Source organism: Bombus huntii, chromosome 5 (genome assembly GCF_024542735.1).
Source record: "Bombus huntii isolate Logan2020A chromosome 5, iyBomHunt1.1, whole genome shotgun sequence".
Classification (NCBI taxonomy): Eukaryota; Metazoa; Arthropoda; class Insecta; order Hymenoptera; family Apidae; genus Bombus; species Bombus huntii.
In genome coordinates, this window is record NC_066242.1 from 8466643 (window position 1) to 8489203 (window position 22561).

General features: G+C 36.8%; 2 protein-coding genes across 2 annotated transcripts in view; one reads left to right on the plus strand and one right to left on the minus strand.

Moving 5' to 3' along the window:
* LOC126865696 (autophagy-related protein 16-1) overlaps positions 1 to 22561 on the minus strand; it is a 601739-nt gene that overhangs the window by 232724 nt on the left and 346454 nt on the right. The gene's annotated exons all lie outside the window — the stretch shown is intronic.
* Positions 1 to 22561, plus strand: part of LOC126865694 (uncharacterized) — a 182588-nt gene that overhangs the window by 86176 nt on the left and 73851 nt on the right. The window contains exon 2 of the mRNA XM_050618509.1: positions 84 to 481. Within this exon, the coding sequence (XP_050474466.1) occupies positions 115 to 481 (367 nt within the window). The 5' untranslated portion in view covers positions 84 to 114. The remainder of the gene's footprint in view (positions 1 to 83; positions 482 to 22561) is intronic.

Consider the following 22561-nt stretch of genomic DNA (forward strand, 5'->3'; position numbering starts at 1 on the left):
CAATAAAAAAGCAAAGAAAAACAGGTATCTTCTGCGAAAGGAATTGGATCGATGAAGTAATCGTGTGTTTTTTCTGTTTACAGTTAAAGATTGCGAAACAGGTGGAGCGTCACGATGACAAGACTCATCACGGCGTTGTTGGTGCTGCAGGCTATCGCGAGGTTGGGTCGCGTGGCAGCCGCGGAGTCGACGCACGCGGCTGACCAGCAGCCAGTTCCTTCTGCGGTCCCATCGGGACTTTCTGGGCCAGATTACACCGGTCCATCTGCCGGTTCCGACGAGTGTGACCCAGAAATGGTGGGCTTCGAGCTGGTGACTGGGTACGTGTTCACCGCACCCACGAACATGCTCGAGTCCATACCGGGAACTCTGATGCTCACCGATTGCTTGGAGACCTGTCAAGCGAACGATTCCTGCCAGGCGGTCAACTACGAGACGGGCCTGTGCGTTCTGTTCAGCTCGAACGCCGACAGCAATCCAGGTAAGATTGAATCGTTATCGTATCGCTGCGCGTGGATGTTCCGTGTCGTGAAACTCGATCAACGCGCGATATCCTGAAAGACTGCAAACGTATCATGGGTCAAAAGACTAAAGCGTATAGCGTAGAGCCAGAACGATCAGTCTTTCTCCCGATTCGTCGACGTTGAACGGTGCCACGCATCCGCTGATCCTACATATATGTATGTTCCTGGACGAATAAGGGAATTCCACGAAGCGTGGAAGCGTACCGCAGAATGATTAAATGCCTAGAGACGATGGATAAAATAGACGTGTGTCGTTTCGTACGAGCCAGCCATCGCCGCTTTTATGCGGCACGTGAGCCGCCTCTCTGAGGACGTAACGGGTTTCCAGACGATATTCGGACGGTTGACGGCTATTTGCTTGTTCGATTGTGAAGAAAGTATGCGCTGAGGTAGGTCGGACCAAGATTGAGGTCAGCCTATGAATACGCTCGTACAATTGCTCTTATATCATCGAACCTCCATTTACCTTCAATTTTCGTGAACGGTACCCTCGTTTCTTTCCTATTTATTCAGGGCTTTGTAGCTAATTTTTTTAGTTAATTGTGTAGAGCTTAGCAACGCGTCAGATGTAAAATTGTATGTTATTGAAATCTCGTTTGTGTTTAATCTTTCCGAAGATTATCTTTGTTTTGTTTGTATTGCAGCTTTTCAGTTGATCGTAAAGAGATTAAGAATCCATTTTAAATGTAAAATTTCGTTACATCAAAATTCGATTTATCTTTAATTTTTATAAATGTCGACTTTACTTCGTTTCTGTAGAACATTTTTAGTTAATTGTAAAGAAGCAAGAAATGTGTCTACCATGTTTCGTATTATCGAAATTCCGTTAGCCTTTAATTTGTGAAGGTCAGCTTTGTTTCATCTGTACTGTTTTATATAATCGTGGAAAAGTTGTGTGTAATACAACTTGGGGAAATGGGACAAGAAGAAAGAGAAACGTTTATTTATAATTGGCTTATCGGAAAACGTCGTAAGAGCGATGGTTCAAGTAAGAAGTTGCGTAGTTGTACTGTTGCTGTAATATCGTATTATGAATTTTAATATTGAAGTTTGAAATGTAGAGACCAATTAGAAATAATGGATCGTTACGATGGAATATTTTTTCTCAATTCTGAAATTGAGAACCCTCTAATTAGTAGTTACTGGATGGAATTTTTTAGCTTCTACCGGAAACAAGTTGAAAGAATTCGTGTTTAACTTATAACGTATAAAATGTATAGAAATTTGGTTTATTAAATTCATTAGAGAAATGGCATTGTATAAAACGTAACTGAAATGATATTTATTAAGACTAATATTAGGAATGAGTATTTTGAATGTATAAATCGCATGAGTTCATGAAATATTGAAGGAATTAACAAATTTTCGTGCAGTGGTAGGATTAAAAAAATGGTAGGATTGCAAATCGGAAGAATTTATGCCTAAATGCTTAGCAAATCTGCAATTTAATCATGTTATTCGTTTGATAGAATTTTCTGATTCGTATTTCATTTTTCAAACGTACATATATATTCGATCGTTATTAATCGTCCATTTCGCGGATTATACGTCCAGGTATCGCGTAATCCATGTTTGTCGATAGAATCGCAATATCCCACGTATCGATTTTGTACGCGCTGAAAAATCCACAAGCTTTTGAGCCCCTGGCTAACATCGGAAAGCATCCCCATTTTCCAAAATATTGTTGACTCGGTGAACATTAAGCACATTTTCTCTTGCGGGAAAATTTTTCTTATTTTTACGGATTTAGATTACAAAATATTTTCAACAAATTGCTTAAAAATAGTAAAGAAAAGAATTATACGCAAATTGTAGTATATTTAAAAAAAATTCACTTTCCCTTTTCCATCCTTTTTTTTTTTTTGTATTTTACTTCGTGTAAATTATCTACTTTTTTTCTTTCTTTTTAATTAATTTGCTTTAATTAACTTGACACTATAAGAAAATGTTACTTGACTATTTTTCTGAATAGGAAATTGTAGTTTCAGTTTATAATATTATATTATACAATCTTCTATGTGTGTGCTCTAGCTAAAACGATAGACGTTACCTGAGACGGTTATCTTCTTAGTCAACACTTTAAGGTGGCACGTGCTTTGACTTCTTAATTATTTTTAAAAACTATTACTTTCCTTTCGAAGCATGAAAAATAAGATCTATCTTCAATGGCTGTAGAAAAATCATTTTTGATTATAAAATTTATGAACTAACATTATAAATAATCCAAGTGAATTGACAATTGAAATAATGAAAATGCAATTATTGTTAAATGTAAATATACCAAAATATTGAATCAATGTGGAATTAAATCAAAGTTAAATTATAATTCCATTTTGCAAAATTTACCAGAGTATGGAATACTTTCTCAGTTACACCAGTTTCCCCAAAATTATAATTTTAAATCGAAATACAAAAAGTTCCGTCAGGGGAAATATCGGAACAAAATTTCGCAGGTGGCAAAATGTGTTAAATTCCGTGTGCTCTCGGTGATATTTGTACGTTTGAACACTTGACAACCGCGGAATGGTATTGCCTGGAATATATATAGCCGGGAAGACACTTCGTCTCTGTAGAATCCCCCAGGTTAAAGAATTTGATTGAGCCACGTCGATTGAAAATCACCTTACGTGCTATCTGTCTTCGATTCCCCTCGATCTTATTTAAATTCTTGTAAAGTACGAAGCAACGTTCGCACTCCGCGGCACAGTTGATTTTTCTACAAAACGTTCGAGCGAAAAATCGAGAGCCAGGCGAAGGAGATTTGTCAAGCACTCCTCGACCTACTCCTTCGTCGCGAGGCGTCGAACCGAAGACAGTTTTAAGCCATTCCACGGAAGAGCGTCGCTCGGATTACGTGTTAAAGTTTCACTGTGTGTAGTCGCTCATTTTTACTGCCTCTCTTCCTCTTTCTCTCTTTCTCTCTCTCTCTCTCTCTCTCTCTCCCTCCCTCTCCCTCTCTCTCGCTCCCTGCTCTTTTTCGTCCCGTTTGAACGAGTTTTTCGCGTGAAAAAAACCGGCAGCGCGAATTTCTGCGCTACGCCGTCAATTCGCGCGTCGATTGCGCGTTGTGCACAGTTTCAAAAAGCAAAAGAAAACATCAGAGAGAGAAAGAGAGAGAGAGAGAGAAAGTCGATGTGGAAAAAAAAGAGCGGAGAGAATATTATTTTCACGACTGCTCTCGAACGGATGGAACTGAAGCTGAAACGCTCTAAAATATCTCGACAAAAGGGAAAAAAATCGAGTGCTCAACAGCTGAAATTCGTTGCTTCGCGCGACCAAGTATTAGATTATATCGTCATCGAGGAGACTAGAATTGAAGCAAATTTGCCAGGCAACCGATGTAAATACGGATCAAACTTTAAAACTTCTTGAATTTGATTAAACCGAAGGGCAGATTAACTCTCGCTAAAAGTTATAGTGGAAAGTTTGATCCCCGTTGGTTGGTAACATCTATTAAAAATACAATTTGCTTAAAAGTCGCGGCGGTTGTCGTTAATGTAATCAAAGATGCATCTACTTACAAAGTAAAATGTTAAAACGTGAGGCTTTGTAAAGAATATTTAAACACTTAAATTAAAGTCGTGTTTTTCAAGGTATAATTAAAATAAATAATAATAAAAGATAGCAAATAATAAATTTTAGCTTCCAAAATTATGGAAACACTTGTATGTATACGTATATAGATCAGCTTTCTCTGGATTCCTAAACTCTTCATTCTTTTTTGTCATTTCTTACTACAACCTCAATTTCAAGGCAATTGATAGGAATGTTTTTTGCAGTGCTTTAATTGTAAAAAGCTAGGAAGCCGTAAATCACATCAACCAGAATGACCAAGTGAACGACATCAAATAAATCATACATTGAGCATTCAATATTATAATCCATTCATTTCGACGTTCATCCTAACTACTGATGCGAAGATGTGTGTATTACGTGTAACATTTCTCAATTGAGTTTAGAAAATTACGTGTATATTACCTAGCTCGAAGACGGAGATTAAGATGTCATTAATATTCATACGGTGAATAGTATGAAAAGTATGAAGTCAACGTATGATATGATAATGCAAAGTAGGACGTTAGAATAATTTTATATGAAACGCATAAGAGAAATAGGAATATTTTTCGAAATCATAAATTATATTTACACGGAAATGGAAATACATATAAATAAAATAACCAGAGGAATTTAGGAGGAAATATTGCTTATGTAAGAGTAAAACATTATCACTGTATACACAAAGAAACGGAGAAAGGCATAAAGTTTTATTTCTTCTTTCGCCAGATAGAACTGTTTAATATTTGATACGCCTTCCCTTACCTTTATTTAGACATAAGGTTGTTTAAATTATGATTCGACGTGAATATATTTTTGATTCTTTTCCCCTGATTTCGCTTAGTGTTGTAAATTAAATTTCTGAGGTATCTTTAAAGGAAAATGATAAATTACATTTCATATCTTTTAAGCTACTTTCATATATTCGTTGTGTATATTACATATGGCTATTACTTTGAATCCAATAAATTTCAATGTAATGATATTTCGATAATTCGATAATTTAATAATTTCAATAATTCCATATAATCCAATTTTCATGAGAAGAATGCTAGAACTTGCCTTGATATCGTAGATATAATAAATGGAAATAACATAAAACGAAATACCTATATACCGTACATATAATTCATTTCATAGTACCGTATGCTGCTTTCTCTTTAATGATTTAATGATTTGAATAAGAAGCAATAAACAGTGATATATGAGCAATGTATGTAATAATCGATATCTATTTCGAAATTATAGTATTTCAATACTTTCTATGCCGCGGATTTATTCAGAAGCAATATAAACTAAAATTAACTTTATGAGGGCATTATCAACAACAAAAAAGAAAAAAGGAGTAATTCCTAACTCATATCAGATTCTTTCTTCTTCTTTCCATTCTTCGATTCTTTCAAGACGTATTTATTTCTCTTTCAATGTCGGACTACAGTAACATAATAATAATTCGCTCATATTTTCGAAAACAAGACAGATAGATTAAGTACGGTTATAAAATAAATATGAAATCTTACCCCATCTTATAAAATCATGTACATATTACGATAGGTCTCAATAATATCGAGAAAATAATTAGAGAGAAATTATTAAAACGATCTCCCATTATTTAAGAAAGAGTTAAAACAGATCACATAAAATTCATCCACTATACTGATCATACTTTAAGTATACTTAAGTATACTCAAATATTACTTCACTTTACATCAAAAAGCATGGATTTCATAAATGATAGGACGAAGAACACGATGCTTAACACTTAACGGGTTAACGATTGCTCGATGTAACAAGCAAAATTCCCGGTAGCATTAACAATGATCCGCGAAAGAGGTTTTCATTAACGAGGCAATCTTACCAGCCGAGTGTTGCGCTGGATGCATTTTCATCGACTGTCATGAACGAAAAAGAGTTGTTACAACAATAGCCTGTAACGATCACATGCATTGTCAGGTAGCTTCACCGCGTCGGTTTCTCATGAATAATGGATACTGCTATAAGTAAGTGTAATGAGAAATGCACTAATTGAATCTTCCGGGGTGTAATTAATATAAACTATGCGTCCGTGGTTGGCCGACCTGTAAGCATTAATTAAATAGTAAATGAGTTAGGTACAACAACAGAAAAACGACGTTATTCCGTGAAGAATTCCTTTGACTACTTGTTAGCATTTTCTATAATGATTACCTATTCATTGAGAGAAAAGGAATGCTCCTATTTATTACATCATTTATAACCTTTACAATTGATGACTAACAACTAAGCCTTACACCTCTTTTTCTTTTATCTTGAAATTTATAATATCTCCGGATATAGGAAGTTTCCATTGGTCCCAATACGATCTACGAATATACAATTGAATTTGAACAATCGCCTGAAAAGAGTGGAGCACTTTTACAACAATGAAAACCAATTTCCTGCCGTTCCGTGTCGCGCGAATTCTCTTGGAAACGCGGCCGTGAATTCGGTATTTCGTAAGGAGGAGAATTATTCAAGAAGCCTCCTCTCGCGCGATCGTTCCCACTGAAATACATAAATTTCCTACGAGTTGTGATAAACGCATGGCTCGTGCTTGCGAAAACATCGAGAAAATAGATCGGTGGATTGAACAAACGAATGATCCGCTCGTTTTATTCATTCGCAATCAGTTTTCACACGGGGGTCCGAAAACAACGTTAGCGAACTGGGGCGAGTTCGACTAAAAAAAAGAAAAAAAAAATACTATTTCACGGCAATCTATTTCCATTAGCATTGCCCTCTCCCCGAAAGGAATGGGATATTCTTTGTTCACGCTTCAGGAATACTTCTCCATTCCGATTCGAGAATTCCATTCGAGAGTACGTTATTGTTAATTTCTGATCTCTTCAAATTCTAAAAACTGGCTTGCCTCTGAGCTATTATAGTCGGCTCATTCTTCTTTTGGCTATTTCTATAAGTGTTCTGTATTTTTAATCTCATAAAATTGTAGAAACTTCCTTACCAATTTTCGTTATTTATACTATTTGGTAATTTTCCAACTACCACACAGTAGCGCTTCTCTACACTTGTTCGAAGTGAACGTTGTCTTAACTAGAATTACACGTTCCACTCATTAAAACGTTTACTTATTTTCATCAGCCGAGATAGTTATAATTCTTTAGTATAGTATTATTTCTCTGAGATTAGAATTGGATCGTAATCGAAAGGAAATGTAAATGCACACTACGCATATTATAAATCGATCACGAATCTTCGTCGATAAATGATAATTTGAGAGGGAGGGCGGGTAGATTCGGTGGACGACCATTTCGTAAGCACAGAATCAATTATCGACGTTCTTCGCGCAACGAGGGCAGAAATTGACCGATCGTTGTTTCGTAATTAACGAAATGAAACGGAGGGAATATCTTCGTCGGCCTTACGCGTGTTTTTTGCCTCGGGACGATATCAGAAAAATTAAATCTCGAGGCACGCACTTAATGATGATGACTACAAGCAAAAAAGTTAGTAGGGTGAGATTACACGGACGGCGGGTGAAGCGAAGTCAAATAGGAGACGAGCAATAAACATGCAAAAGATTCGAAGTGCCTCGCTCATTGGCGATTATTTACCTCAAACTTCTCGAGTTCTCCAGTTGACATGCAGATATACTGCTTGTGACAGTTTGACGTCTACAAACTACATTTTTCCTCCTTTTAACATATCTGTTCTCTCCGCCTATTTCCTATGTCCCCATCTCTCTCTTTCTCTCCGTCTGTCATTCTCTCTAATTTCTACCTGTTTCTTTTCATTTTATTCTTTTACTTTTCATTCGATGGCATCTCGGCAGTCGATGAAACTCGAACGCGTACGAATTTACAGGCTAATTGCGTCACTTTGAGCGAGCACCGTAAAATCGGTCGCGTCAAGCGTGCTTGCCTTCACGGTATTTTCAAGCGATCGAGGAAAAAAGCAACGAAACGGGAGAAGGAAAGTAAAAAACAAGAGGAAGAAGCATTCGAACGGTTTAAGATCGGCCAATCGGCCAGCGTGGTCTCGACGCCTCGAGGATGCAACTGACATGGTTACGCCTTGATGACTTCCTGATTCAGTGGCTTCTTGTAACAATGATCCACAAATAAAATGTCGTCTCTTAGCAGTGTCGCTGCTACGATCGGACGATTCTAACGCTTTTTGGTCTCTACGCTCGTTGCTTCTGTCATTGTTCAAAAATTCTGTGAGAAATCATCGTCAATACCTTTAGGAGTAATAAAACTTAATATTCAAAAAAATCTAGATTTATCATTTTGCCAATACAAAAATTTCTCCAAAGATTTGAAGTAAAAAATCTTTCCTACGTAACGCTACGATTCCAAACTAAGTTCAGAAACGCATGAAACATCGATGAGGAAACAAAGATAAATATAATGAACTATAGCGTAAAGAAGAAAGGAAGCACGAAAAGTATGTACCATAAAAACGACAAAAAAAACTTTCTACAATTGAAGCTACAATTCCAAACCAAATTCAAGAATGTATAAGGCAGATGATGAGGAAACAAAGATAAATATAATGAATTATAAGACGTAAGGTAAAGGAAGCACGAAGTGTACTTCAATAAAGGGCCTCGCATAATTCTTGTTCCGTTTAAAGAGCGTTAGATCTAAAGTTACAAGCATTATTCATACTCGTGATACAACGAGTAGGTAAGATGTATGTACGATGATAAGAGACGAAGGCCCCATCGTACACTTGGAAATTCCACGTAACATTTCGCCAGCGGGGGAACCAGCTTCTTCGTCAGAGAGGTTTTGCACGTTGAATATTTGTTTCTGTTCAAACGGGACCAGCGGTAGGTTCGCAGGCTCCGTGTAACCGTGGTTCATGATCGACGATGGGACAATGACGACACAAGCGGCCCGCGTCACGATCACGAAATTTCTGTACCTGGACCCCGTTACTCGATGATAGGATCGTCTTACCAGCAACCTAACTGCTGTCTACTTTCTCATTTCTCCTCATTCGTCTATAAGCCGTCTCTCTATTCGCCACTATCGAAGAACCATTTACAGAATAGAGTATCTAGTATCGAGCACTGTTCGGTAATTAGTCTTCGGATAATGTATTCCAAGTAGCACGTGACCAGGCCAGTCAAACGATCTCTCCTTCCTTTTTTCGCCTGCAGTTACTCTTATTTCGCTATGCGCAGTTCAAAGTGGATTCGTGATGGATTTATTTGCGAAATTAATCTCTCAGCTTCTGGATACGATGTGCCTAGAGGTAGATTTTATTCGAATAACGTAGTTTTTCCTTTGGCTGGAATCGTGGCAAATGAACTATTTAAAAGTAAAGTATACGTTCGCTTGAAGTTAAGTTATTAAGGGATATAAAACTGAATTATATAGGAAAACTGCGCATGATCTACGTGAGATTGAGACTCTTTCTTTTTTGGTAGTTTTTCTGCTTCCCTATAAAATAATTTAATCCGGCATGCGAAATCAAGGATATGTGTATATTGAGTTCTTTAAAAAATTCGTATTAACATCTGAGAAAAACTTGAAGATCGCATATTGTGTGTGTATGCGCGCGCGTGTGTACGTCATAAAATTAATATTTTAGTGACTAATATGTATAATGATATAAATTGTCTTAATGAAGAAAGAATCTTTAGCTATCTTCCCTTTTCTGACCTCTTCGTTTTTAACTACGAATTCCTTCGAGTAGTTTTTGCAGGCTCTTAGAGTATCTAATTTCTAGGCATTAAGAAAGCTTTGTAAAAACTAAAATGATTGATATTGGGACTAGATTCTATCCGGTGAATGGAATGTCAGCCTTTATTATTTCCTTTTAATAAGCTGTTAACGACTTTAAATTACTTATTACCTACGAGACACTACAATATATTTTATCATTTACTATACACGTCTATATATTTTGTGTATTTATTAAAATATTTTATCAATATAAATGTAGCGGCATATGAGTAAACGGTAGATTCGAATCGGAGGAGACTCATATTGTTGTGCCTTGGAGTGCCAACATTGTTTTGGTTTGCTAGGTTCAGAGGTAAACGAACTCCGGACAAAACATTATCGCCGCTATTTGTAATCGTCAACCGGAGTTACATTTGAACTTTCTATAACAACACCGGTCGATATAAATAGACGGACAATCATTATAGCGAGTCATACAGTCGAATAACGAGCGTAGAGTTGAACAGTACCATTGAGCATACGACGATTACGACCGATATACCGTCTCTGTGTTTGTACTTGAAGTGATTTTAATATAGTCAACTATTACGATTTTATCACTCGTCTGTTTAATAAACCAACCAACAGGTATAATTCACTTCAGAAAAGTATTTTTCGTCTAACTTATAATTTAGAAATTATAGATAAGAACTTCATCAAGTAATAAAATAATGACACAAGATTTTACAATTACAGCTACCAGTTTTACATTGACTTTTACAAACAAGTTTAATCGTCGTAATATCATCTTGTCTTGATTAGTACACACATGTCTTGTTAAAAATAACCGAATATCCAGATAGTTTCGAAAAATGTATCCAATTATAATCTCACTTTGGTGTTGAATCTGTTACAACTTTCTCGCCTTTCTTAAGGTATAAGATATTAAGTAAGGTAAAGATATTATAATCTCCAAATATGTCATAGAGATATCACACACATAGTAGCATATAAAGTGCAGATGCACTGCAGTTATTCCGAAACATTATCGAAAGAAAAATGTACATAGCTGGGCATACATTATCGATACGTTTGCAGACCGATTTCTTACACTTTAGCAGCGCGTTCTAGCGCAATCAGTATTCAGAATTCCAGCGTTTTCTTTGTGGTTGATTCTCTTCACTGGGGCGTGCAAGTCTCGACAAAAGAGACAAAGGGGAGGCTCCGGTACAAGTCTTTCGAGACACACAGTTGCTTTGTGGATATACGTATGTATAGTATGTATGTATATCCACTCGACGCTCTTGAGCTTGCCAGCGAGTCATTTTTCACTCTTATCGGTCGGTGTCTTTATTTAAACGCGAATCGAGAGAGACTTCGTGTATAGGGAAGCTCGTAGAGAAAAGGAAAGAGAGAGAGAGAATGATAAAGAAAATCGCGACAATATCGTCGTCGAAACTTTTCCAACGATGTAGGTGGGATAAGTAGCTCGAACGAAGTGGGGGCTGGTCCCATCGAGTAAAAAGTTTTCCTCGCGCGTTTTGATGGAAAGTCGTGCAACTAACTGGGCCGATACCAAGTTAGCGCTCCTGGTGTCCGAGAGATTTAAACTTTGTTGTTGCATACTTTGGATATAAAGAGGTTATAGTGCGCTCTGGGCGAAGCCGCGAAGCTGAAACCGGAAACTGAAAAAGAAGGGCGGAGGGACCGACGCCCGTGGGAAATTGTTTATCAAACGTTCCGAGGCTGCCACACTTTGAATAAATAAAACTATCCGGTTGAAACCAAGTCGCGCGATATACTGCCCTTCTACTACGAGTAAAATTAATTTTACGATTTCCACAGCAACTGCCTCAAGTCACAGAGGGATAGTCTTGGCCGGTGTAGTTTAGGATCGTTATTTGGAAAATTGAAACCAACGATCTCGATTTCCAGGCGGGATACCACATGCATAAAATATTCCATGATTCGACTTGGCTTGGTTTCAGCTTTTAGCATTACCAGCTTCGAAACGTATGCGCCACGGTTAAATTCTAACTGCTGATCAAAGAGGATTATAAGCTTAAGTCAGTTTGCCTTGCAACAAACGAGGTTGACAACACCGGCAAAGGTCGGCTACGGAATCCGATAGAATTCCAAAGCTGGCTGCCGCTATCTCGTACCCGCTACCGGGTGAAACCGGAGAAAAATATAGGAACATCAAGAGAGATGGAAATGGAAGAAATGAAAAACTGTGAGAAATTGTAGCATGAGATGATAAAGTAATATGAGTCAGTAGCATTCCAACGAATTCCTATGATATTGCGTACCATCGTTTTATTTCAATTCCTGCAATTTCATATGAGATACGCACGCGACATAGGAATGTTCAAACATATAATTAAACTTTCTCAGTCAGAATTAATTAAGTGAAATCGGTGTCACTACGGTTTATTTAAACCTGGCCTATTAGCTAAAAACGTTTATGTCCCTATAATAACGTTAGTACTTCTTTTAGTCGCATTATTCGTTCGTGTCATTCAACTGTTCGAAAAAGAAGTTTCAAGGATCCCCTAATTGCGGTTACGAGCGTTATCTGTATTAAACAACAAATTGTTTCATCTTGCTACGGATTGGATATTATCCGATAGAATGCATTCCAGAGCTGCAACCACACAGAACGAAAGCTCGGAAGGAATCACAGAAGCGTTAACGAAAGATCAAGGAAATGATTTCACGATCTGATTGTCCGGTTATTTACTGTCACTCGCTACGTTACGTCGGGTTATTCACCATCGAACCATCCTTGGATAACGGGGCCTGGCCGCATTCCAACGTCTGTGGCGGCGTTGCAACGCCATAACGCCGCACGTGCATAACGCTAGGGCCCCGATGCATAATAACGATTTTCAGACGAAACGAAAAAACCACACGAGGCCAACCGAAAGCATTTGCTGGCTAACATTAACATTTTTATGCGTGTCATCGAGCCGCAGTTTTACGCAATGATCGCAAGGGCGCTACCTTTTCATCCTTTAATAAGGATGGCTCATTCTGGAATAGATGAGACCCATTAGAAAGTAACGACGATCAACATTATACGGGTCTGCAACGACGTGGCTAAAACGATTTTAAAATGGAAAGAGATTGCTTTCAGCTATTTCCATCTATGGCTGCGTTGGTCAACTAGGGGTACCCAGGGTAGGGTTTCAAACGGACAATATTACTGTCGCAATTGCGTTGTAAAAATATTACTGCTTTTTATGCGATAAAATATCGTCGTGTAACCGAGAGCAGAGTTATTATTTTGCGCGAAACCGAGTCAAAGTCAAGTGGCTTGGTACATTTTTGGCTGTGAGCTTCAGCTTAATGAATTTTCGGTCGCTCTTGGACGTCTGGCGGACGTTGAACGAGTAAAACAAACGGTTACACGAGACTTTTGTCATGATTATACACACATATATCTCGTCAATTCATAGCTGTTTGTACGTCGAGGAAAATTTCATTTAGAATTGGATAATAATATTACTTTTCATTGTGGTGAAAAATATGCTGAATTGAAATAACAGACAGTATACCATTGCTATGAATAATGCAATATGTGGCTTCTAAGAGGCGTATTGTTTAACTTCATCCGCCGAAGAATAGAGAAAAGCGATGACGAAAAATTGATAAAAATTAAAGTATCAATTCGCAATTAAAATTATTGATAGCAAGGTGATAATAGTACTTTGATTGATTTTTCACAAAAAAAAAATTCCCAAGCTGAATACATTTTTTTATCCCTCGAATTCTGTGGAAGACCTAGTAATTGCAAACTTTTGGCCAACAGTATGTGAACTAAAAGTTGACAAAGTGAGTAGTTTATGATACGTTGACATTTTATCTCTACTATTTTGTTGACTACTCTTGGTTGAATTTTTTAACGATACATTTGGTTGTTGAATCAAAGCAAGTTGCACAAATTTCCAAATTTATTATCTGCGGACACGCATTGTAACAGTTGCCGCATTCTTGAAATTGTCGTTTCGCCTAAGGTTAATTGCACAACACGGATGCCGTAGTCGAAGGGTGAGCTTCACGCGATGCGACATGCATGCAGGATCGTTTACGGTGGGCGCAGCCATCGGTATAACCGCGAAGTCGCGGCTCGGCGCCGCCAGCAGACTACTGTGACAAATTACACATAATTCACGAGTCAATTTCACACACGGTTGTCCTGCCAGGAGAGACAGCGCCGTTGAATACGAGCGTGCCAGGTTAATTCGAGGAACGAACGACTTGAACCGTGAACGGAAGTAAACACGCCAGCAACGATGATACGTGCAGATCTTCGTAACGAATGATTGGTTGCTTTGCCGAGCGATAACGGTCGGTCTACGCAAATTGCTTGGTTTATTCTAATTCTAAGAAACAGGTGTCTTCGGCAAATTGTATCGGTAATTCATATCGGTAATACCAGAGGTGGTATTCAAGGAAGAAACATGAAATATGAACTGCGATATTGAGCTATCTAAGAAATTCTTGCTGATTTTTATTGGTTGCATTTGAATACGTGGAAGTAAATGAAAGTCAATGAATACGATATATGGGATTCCTGTATCGTAGATATATTCAAGTAGATATTCAAAATTGGTATTTTTTTGTGTAATCCATAAATAAAACAAACTCTACTCTTGATAAATATTTGTTATTTTGCTATACAGTGATGATGTAATAATTGGAAAATAATAAATTTTTAGCTGGAAAATGAGGAAGATTTATTAGTAAAATTATACATATTTCAAACGGATGTGACACACTTAGGCAGATATTTTGCGACTGACTGCATACATAGTCTAAAGAGATTCGTTACAGTTGGTTAAATTCTCTGGACGTGATAATGTCTCAAACATAGAGGGAGATCAAATGTATCTCTGACGTTTGGAGTAGCTCATTGAATTGTATTGATTTCCCTGAATACGTTCATATAAATGAAAAAAGGTGAAAACATATGAAATTCATATAACAATTGTAATTTAACAAATTTAATTATCTTCTCATATATCCTTTAAAACGAGGTTCGTTATAATTGGTTGGTCTTTCTAGCAGCTATAGTAAATATATTAATGGCGAAGAGAGAAAATATTTAACGTTTTAGTATTTATGTAAACAATAGGAATAAAATATCAAATGTGATTTGAACCATCAAAGATCTTTATAAAGACAAAATCATTCCATGTTTTCTAACTATAATTTCTATCATTCCTTGAAATCGGAAATTTAGTACAATTTAATAAATTATGCAAAAATACGACATATCAAGTTACCGTTAAATGTGTGTAGGAAGATCCGTTACTCGTCCCGAGATCGTCCACATTTATGGCAAATTTATGTTATTAATTCGACATTGGATTGTAACAACGTGTTTCACCTTATATATATAGTAGACATATCAGGTGTTTAATAAAGGTGTTTAATATGAATAGTAATTAACGAAGTATCTAACTGTACCGTATTTTAAGAAATTACTATGAAGGGATAGGTCGACATTAGCATAAGAGATAATAATTGCTTCTTGAATCATATCTAAACATGAGAATATTTATAAATATTATATTTACATCAATGCTTATCAACTTTACGATAAATTGTACTTACACTGTATCTATTTATAGTACGTACAGTATACTAACGGATGAACAGGAATTAAAATTGAGATTAGTTTAATCAACTTTGTTCGTCATAAATATATTTCTACTAAAGTTTCCTTTTGGATCCTACGTGGAAGAAATATCTATAGAATATAAGATTCTTCCGTGATAGCGTAACTGGTATGGAGTTATAACTTATGGCTTATGTAGCTCATCACGTGTCACCATTATCACATGCCACAGATTAGTACGTAATATAAGAGCTCCGGTAATACACATATGCTGTACTGTATTTAAATACCGGCTCTTAAGGAATAATAAATCCTTCGTGCTACCGTTACTCAAATCGTAAGAGGCGAGGTATTAGTTGAACCGTTTATTAGAGATTCAACTGTAAATGTAATTATTCAAACATCTCCAATCTTCAGTCTAGATTGGTATCGTTGTGTCGCAGGTGAACCGGAACAGTTTAGGTTACGTTATATAATTTGCAGTGTACTTTGTTTTAATTCGTATTTCACATTTTATGTGGCACGAACTATCAATGATACTTATCGTATAACATATAGAATACAAGTTAAAATAAAATATTTTAAAGCTAAATAATGTGACTTAAACTTAGTTCAAACTATATAGTTGACTATAATAAGATAACAGCAATTGGAGGTTAAGATAATTGATAAGATTCGGCCACGAGTATATTCGTTCACAACTCTGCTGATCAAATTTTCCTTTCTTATTATATTTTATATTAGTTAATGATGATAAATGATTTTATATAGCATTTGTTCATTGTCCACATATAATATATAACTTCTACATACATTCTCGCATGTATTTCAAATTATACAAACATAACGATCGTATCTCATCACGGTAACCATTAAAATTTAAAAAGATTCCGTATAACGCACATAATATATCTACAAGAATTTCCCATAAATATAGTTCAAATATTTTCCGACGCTACATTCCGTTACGAACCCAAATATCCCTCGGCAAACATGTGAAACCACCATTCTTTTACCCCCCATACAAGCTAAACCTCTGAACATTCCACTTGTCGACGTCAAGGTATCGTTTTACTAGCATCGAGTCCACAAGACCGAGTTCAAAAACCTTAGCGATTAATACGGGCTGAGTCTGTTTTCGTGTGTCCAACGACAAGGAACGCGGAGCATTGCGTGTCGAGTGATCGCGTCAGCGTTGAATACCGAAAGAGTGTACACAGTGGATTTGAAATAGCCGTGGGAAGTACCGTGGGTCCGATGCCTTTGGAATACTAAATACCCCCGGCAGTCGACTACACTTGGTACACGTAGGCAAAAGGTGGCAGGTAGCCTGCTCGATCGCTCGGAACCAAAGCGTTAAAGCGTTCGTTGTCGCAATACGGGTGCCCGCGCCTCTAGACACGCGCGTGTGCGTGCAAACGCGTGTATCGTTTCGCGGTTGTGGCCGCGGATATCCAGGTAAGTAAGGCATACGTAAGCGAATACCTTCCGTGTACGCTTACATCGCGGTAGTATATGTTCACGGTGTCGTCAAACGACCAGCCACGAATGCCACAACATAAACAGAGAGAGATAGAGAGAGAGAGAAAGGTTGAGATCATTCGTGTCCACCGGAATTTATGGGGTCCGTTCGAACAGCACCGCTACAGCTTGCTGCTGAATTTGCATAGAGTCGAACGCTAATAGTCGGAGATAACCGAGCCAGGAAGAGACACCTCCGACGATCGCCGGGGACGACGCCTTCATGCCACGCGAACTTTGTGTCGACAATCTTGACGAATGAATTTTGATTCTTTTTTGCAGAGTATTGTTTCTCCCTTCTTTAATATTTATTAATACGTTGAGTGCGGGTGATTCGATGTCATCGACGTTTAACATGCGAAGAAAACAAAATTTCCGGAGCTTTATTATGTAAAACTTTGACGATGAAATAAACGTATGATAGAATATGAATATCGGGAGTAGTTTTGTGATAGCTTCGATAAGAAATAAAAAATTGTTCAGAGAAATAGGTATTGAGCTGTAGGTATAGAAATAATATTAATATAGACCCTTAGCTATAGATATAGGTGTGGTTCTGCCATACTAGGATTAAGCAACTTCGATTAAGATTGAGTTTTGCTGTGGTAGTGTTTTGAATAACGACTGATTGATATGTAGGTACGGGTAGTTAATAGTGGTTTAAATATTCGAGTAGTACTTATGTCAAGTTGTAGTAGGGAGACTGAGTGGAAACTTGTTGCATTGAATATGTAGTAAACTAAGTAGAAAGCTAGTTAATGTTGATGCGTATCATTACTTAATTCGAACTTGGTTAATTACATCTTTCTTAGGCTTAATTCGTATTTGTAGTTTGAACTCTTTTAATATGTATTTGAAATATTTAAAGAATATAAATATAAAATATATATACAGGAATATAAGCGAAGTAAAATGAAGTTTTTAAAACATCAAAGATTTAAACAATATAAATAATTGATTTAGTTAATTCTATAACAAAGAATTGGATATAAAGATAGAAGAAGAAAGATCGACTATTATCGAAATAACAATAATAAATAATTATAATACATAATTAAAATAAAAATATTCTACTAAAAGAGTACTAATACTTCACAGAATTATTATTCATTAAAGAATTCATTAATATGTATTTATAGATACACAAATTATAATAACGAAAAGATTTTTAAAGAATAAAATACGTATCTAAATGGTCTTCATTGGATTAGAATCTAAAAGAATAGATGTCTCCATTATTTAGAAGGACAGACCCTCGTTCTGTTTATGGTTTCAGAATCTACAAACGACATACATCGAAGTCGTTTAGTCATCGTGCTCGGAGCAACTTCTCTGAAAGCTTCCGAATCGATTAATACCAATGTTGCATAGTCATTCGTAGTTCAAAGGTTACTGCTGGTCGTGAAGGTATAACCAGTAGTCATTGACTTCGTCATACCTGACCATTCGACTATTTATCTCATCTTACAGCTACCTGAGGTAGCCAATTGTGTTCGATAAAGCGTATTAAAGTCCTACACGTTGGAACTACCAAGTGGAGAATTACGTGTAGGAAGATCGTTCTTTAAAGGATTTTACCAACACATCATTACACGCTGAGATCGATGTATGCAAATACTGAACAGTTTAAAGATACTATAGAAGAGAGTGTAAAGCGCTTTCAGTGTTGAATTACCGTAAGATAAGATCCCTGTTCAGAGATTGATGAAAATACGCGTGTTCAATAATTGTTTTATTGTTGAGATATACTTTTATTCTTTTAAATCAAGAGAAGAATACCAGATCAAATTTTTCTTAAATGCACAAAAAGAAAAGGTATATTTACACATATAAGTAGAATTCGCTATAGAATACCAAATGCGATTTAAATTTTGTTCAATCCATTTTCTAGTTCTATAATAAACATTTAGATAATAAACATTTTTATTTCAAGAAATGACATTCTTCACAACCGATTCATATAATTAGAAAAGGAGATTAGAATAAAAAAGAAATATAATCTCAGTTAAAATCACAATATTCAGACAGTTCCAGTTTTGTCACATTATACAACGCTATATTTCGTATTATATAAATTCCAGTCTACTTTTAAACATTACTAGCAGTCTCAAAGTCATTACACATTAATTCCTCCAAGAATCTACTATCAGATCCATAGATTGACAGCGCCCAACCTTATGTATACATAATCAGAGATCTTCATCGTCTATCCTCAACAGTAACATGCTCATGGCTTCCATTAAGCGATCCAGACAATCTATTCCACGGCTGACTTTCTCCTACGTGTAAAAAGTGCATCAAAAGGTAAAATCACAAGATTACAAGCATATTGAATAGACAGGGCGTGCGTGCTCGAAGTGCGAACAGTTTCCGGCGAAGCAACGAAAGTAATTACGTTATTGGAACCGCTCCTCTGTTCAGTCGTGCAGATCTGGTCGCGTGCTCGTGACTCAGCTAGTACGTGGTGTTGTGCTTGAACGGCACCGGTTTGCATAGGTTGTGCTTTGTCTCTCTCTCTTTCTCTACTTCTATCTCTCTCCATAGACCCAGCTAGGCGTGGTTTCGTGTATTAAATTCTTGCCGCGCCTGATGGGGTGCACGGTGCATGCACGCAAATTAGAAACATACCATCACAGATACACGGTTTGCGCCCTCGTGAAGCGTACTCGTTCTGACGACATTACGCGGCCTGAAAAAGTGACGAGCCAGTCCGCTGCGAGCTTCTGCCTTCAGCTCGCGTCGCGCTTACGTATTTACGACAATTATACAACAGCGAAATGCATATTTTCGTGTCTGAGGCAAGATGGTCCCCGTTGAAGGCGTGCGCGTGTTATCGCGTCCTCGTTGCGCCCGACAGCTTTACGTCGCGGTAACTTTGTTACGATTATCGTGGCTAGACTCTGCCTGAAAGGATGCTCATTTCATTTGCCGAGGAATTGGTTGAACTAGAAGGAACACGTGCTTGGAATATTGTATTCTCTGCGGCTGCGGACCACGCAGTCCCGTTTCGTGACACGTTTTAGGGAAGATATTGCTACATTCAGCTAATTGTCCTCACGTTTGGTGAAAATATTAAGACGCGTTGGAAGTACACACTGAAATTTTGGATAAATAATTAGAGAAGATTGTACGAAGATATGTTTACATTTATGAAATGTCCATTTTCCATTCGAAATGGTTGGCTTATTTTTTAGACTTATTTTTCAGATTAAAAAGTATATACATTTGGAATTTTAAGAATGTATTTTAAGTAAGTCCATCAAACAGCAATTAAAGCATACAGAATTCTATAAAGATTTCGTTGTTGAAGAATTTGTTGAAATGTACATTCTGTGTTTATAATATGAGATCAACATATGTAAGAAATATACATTCAGAAATATATATATCGCATTCTTTTCTTATTACTTGTTTCTTTTCCAGTAACAATATTATTACAATAAATTAGTACCGGCATCAATACCAACATCTCGGTATCTTTATACTACAGAATGAAATAATTATAATACATTTATTGATAAGGAGAGAAACAATATTTCCAAAATGCTTCGAACGTTTCGAAATAATTCAACGGAATACGTAATGCAGCACGAAGGGCGAATGTCGCGACATTTTTGAAAGTAAAATTTCGAAGACACGCGGCTCTGGACGCATTATCCCCTGGCGTGTCACAGGGTGAAAAGAAAAAACAGCAAGGGCGATGGAAAAGTGGAAAAAGAGAAGTGGTCGTGACGAGGAGGACAAGCACGACAGTCGAAGAATGTTAAAAGTACGAATGCATTCAATTCCTCGAATTGCATCACTGTCTGCCGAGCAGACAAGAAGGCGGAGAAAAAGAGAGCCTCTATCGAGTGCAAAGGGCGATTGAAAATGTTGGCGCTGATTCAACGAGAAGACTTTTCTTATTCAGACTTTGTATACATGCTAAACTTCAGCGTACGCTTCGTATTCGCTGTACGGACAAATTTGAACGAAGCAAAATATTTTATTCGAGCATTAGTCAATAGATGAATAACTATAACAAGACGATGCTAGGCAAACAAAAAAATGGTCTTTGTTCTTCTTCAGATTCTTAATCAGTTTATTACAATTCAGGCGATTTAAGTTTAATTAATTTGATATCATATTATCAATATGAATATGTTATATATCTTCGAGTCCTTATGCTGAGTCAAATTACTTGTATTGAAATGTAATAAAATGTCACTTACCTGAAATTATCGAGGAACAAACGAGTTTATAGAATAATGTAACCAGATATGCAACTAGAGTTTATATAATAAGAATTTGTTGATTTCTTTCATTGCATTAGATTTTTCGTCCATTTAATAGGAGTTCAGACGGTAGAAGCTCGTTTAATCAGACACTAACTAAAGCTTCGTTCCAATAAATGGAGTCCCACCGTAGCTTGAGACCACTTTACTGATGTGGACCTATTATTTTACTTGACTTGAAATATCCTTCCTAATTTTAAGTTCAGGTTCTTTCAACTGACTTGACTTGAAAGAATCAACAGCCGCTACCTAAAGGAATGTTATTTCTAGTCTCATACTTGGTATTACTTCCTTGATCTAAATCAACTTTTACTATCTAGTTTGTATTAAGTCCTGTTCAAATTGATTAAATTGTTCAAATTCGAATAATTTAGTATCGAGTAGTAACACTCGTACAATTCTGCAAGTTACTTCGTTTGAATTAAAGTCATGTAAATATCAAGCGACTTAAATATCAACTTAATTAATTCGAAGAGGTTCTAAACGGTTGATTGCTAATTAATATTAGAGCGAATTTCATTGAATATGTAAAAGCTGATGGCAAACAGAGTTTGGACAAAAATATTCAACACAAAGTACCAATACGAAATAAAATAAAACTCCTACACGTATATCGTATCGGGTTAATAATCGCCGGTTTATCGGTTTATTAAAGAAATGGAGAAAAACCGAGTTATTTCGATTGCGATTCTTTTGCAATCGTTTGCTCGGTCCGATTATTTGTCGTTTCTTCGTTTTATGGAGGCTGCGTCAACTCGTGAAAGCCAGTACAATTGCGCAACATCCGGTTGGTGGCTACTTGAAAAACTGTGACTTTACACGGCACGTTAAGCCCGCGTAACGACCGGCCACAATTATGCGCTGGGAAACGAACGTAAAAGTACACGGCACAATCTTATTGCGGGTGGTCCGGCAACCATCGTTACCTTAAAAAAAAACTTATAGAAATGAAACTGTACATGAAAATTTGTGTAATGACAGCTGCCAAGATAAAAAAGGTTTTACTATAACAACGAATCTGCACTCTACACACGTGCTTATAGAAAATAATAATTATTAAGGAATTATAAATTGTAAGTGAAATGAAACTAGATTGGGGAAAAGTCTAATGCAAATGAGAGGATTGCGTGACTTTATGCGCACTGATTTCTTCTCCAAAGTATTCGTATGAGTGCACTCTACTCTTAAACAATAACGTATTCTGTTCTGTGTAATATATCACGAACATGATACGTAACATTTAAAATCACGGTACTAGAGGGATAAACGATAAACGTATAATTCATTGCGTTAGATTTTTCTCCACTGGAACATCTATAATTACAACTCTTCCCTTTGATCAGCTCTGTAGTATATAATCCAAATTAATTCAAACCTGAATAAGCTCGAAAGCTAATGCGGTAATTAAGCAGC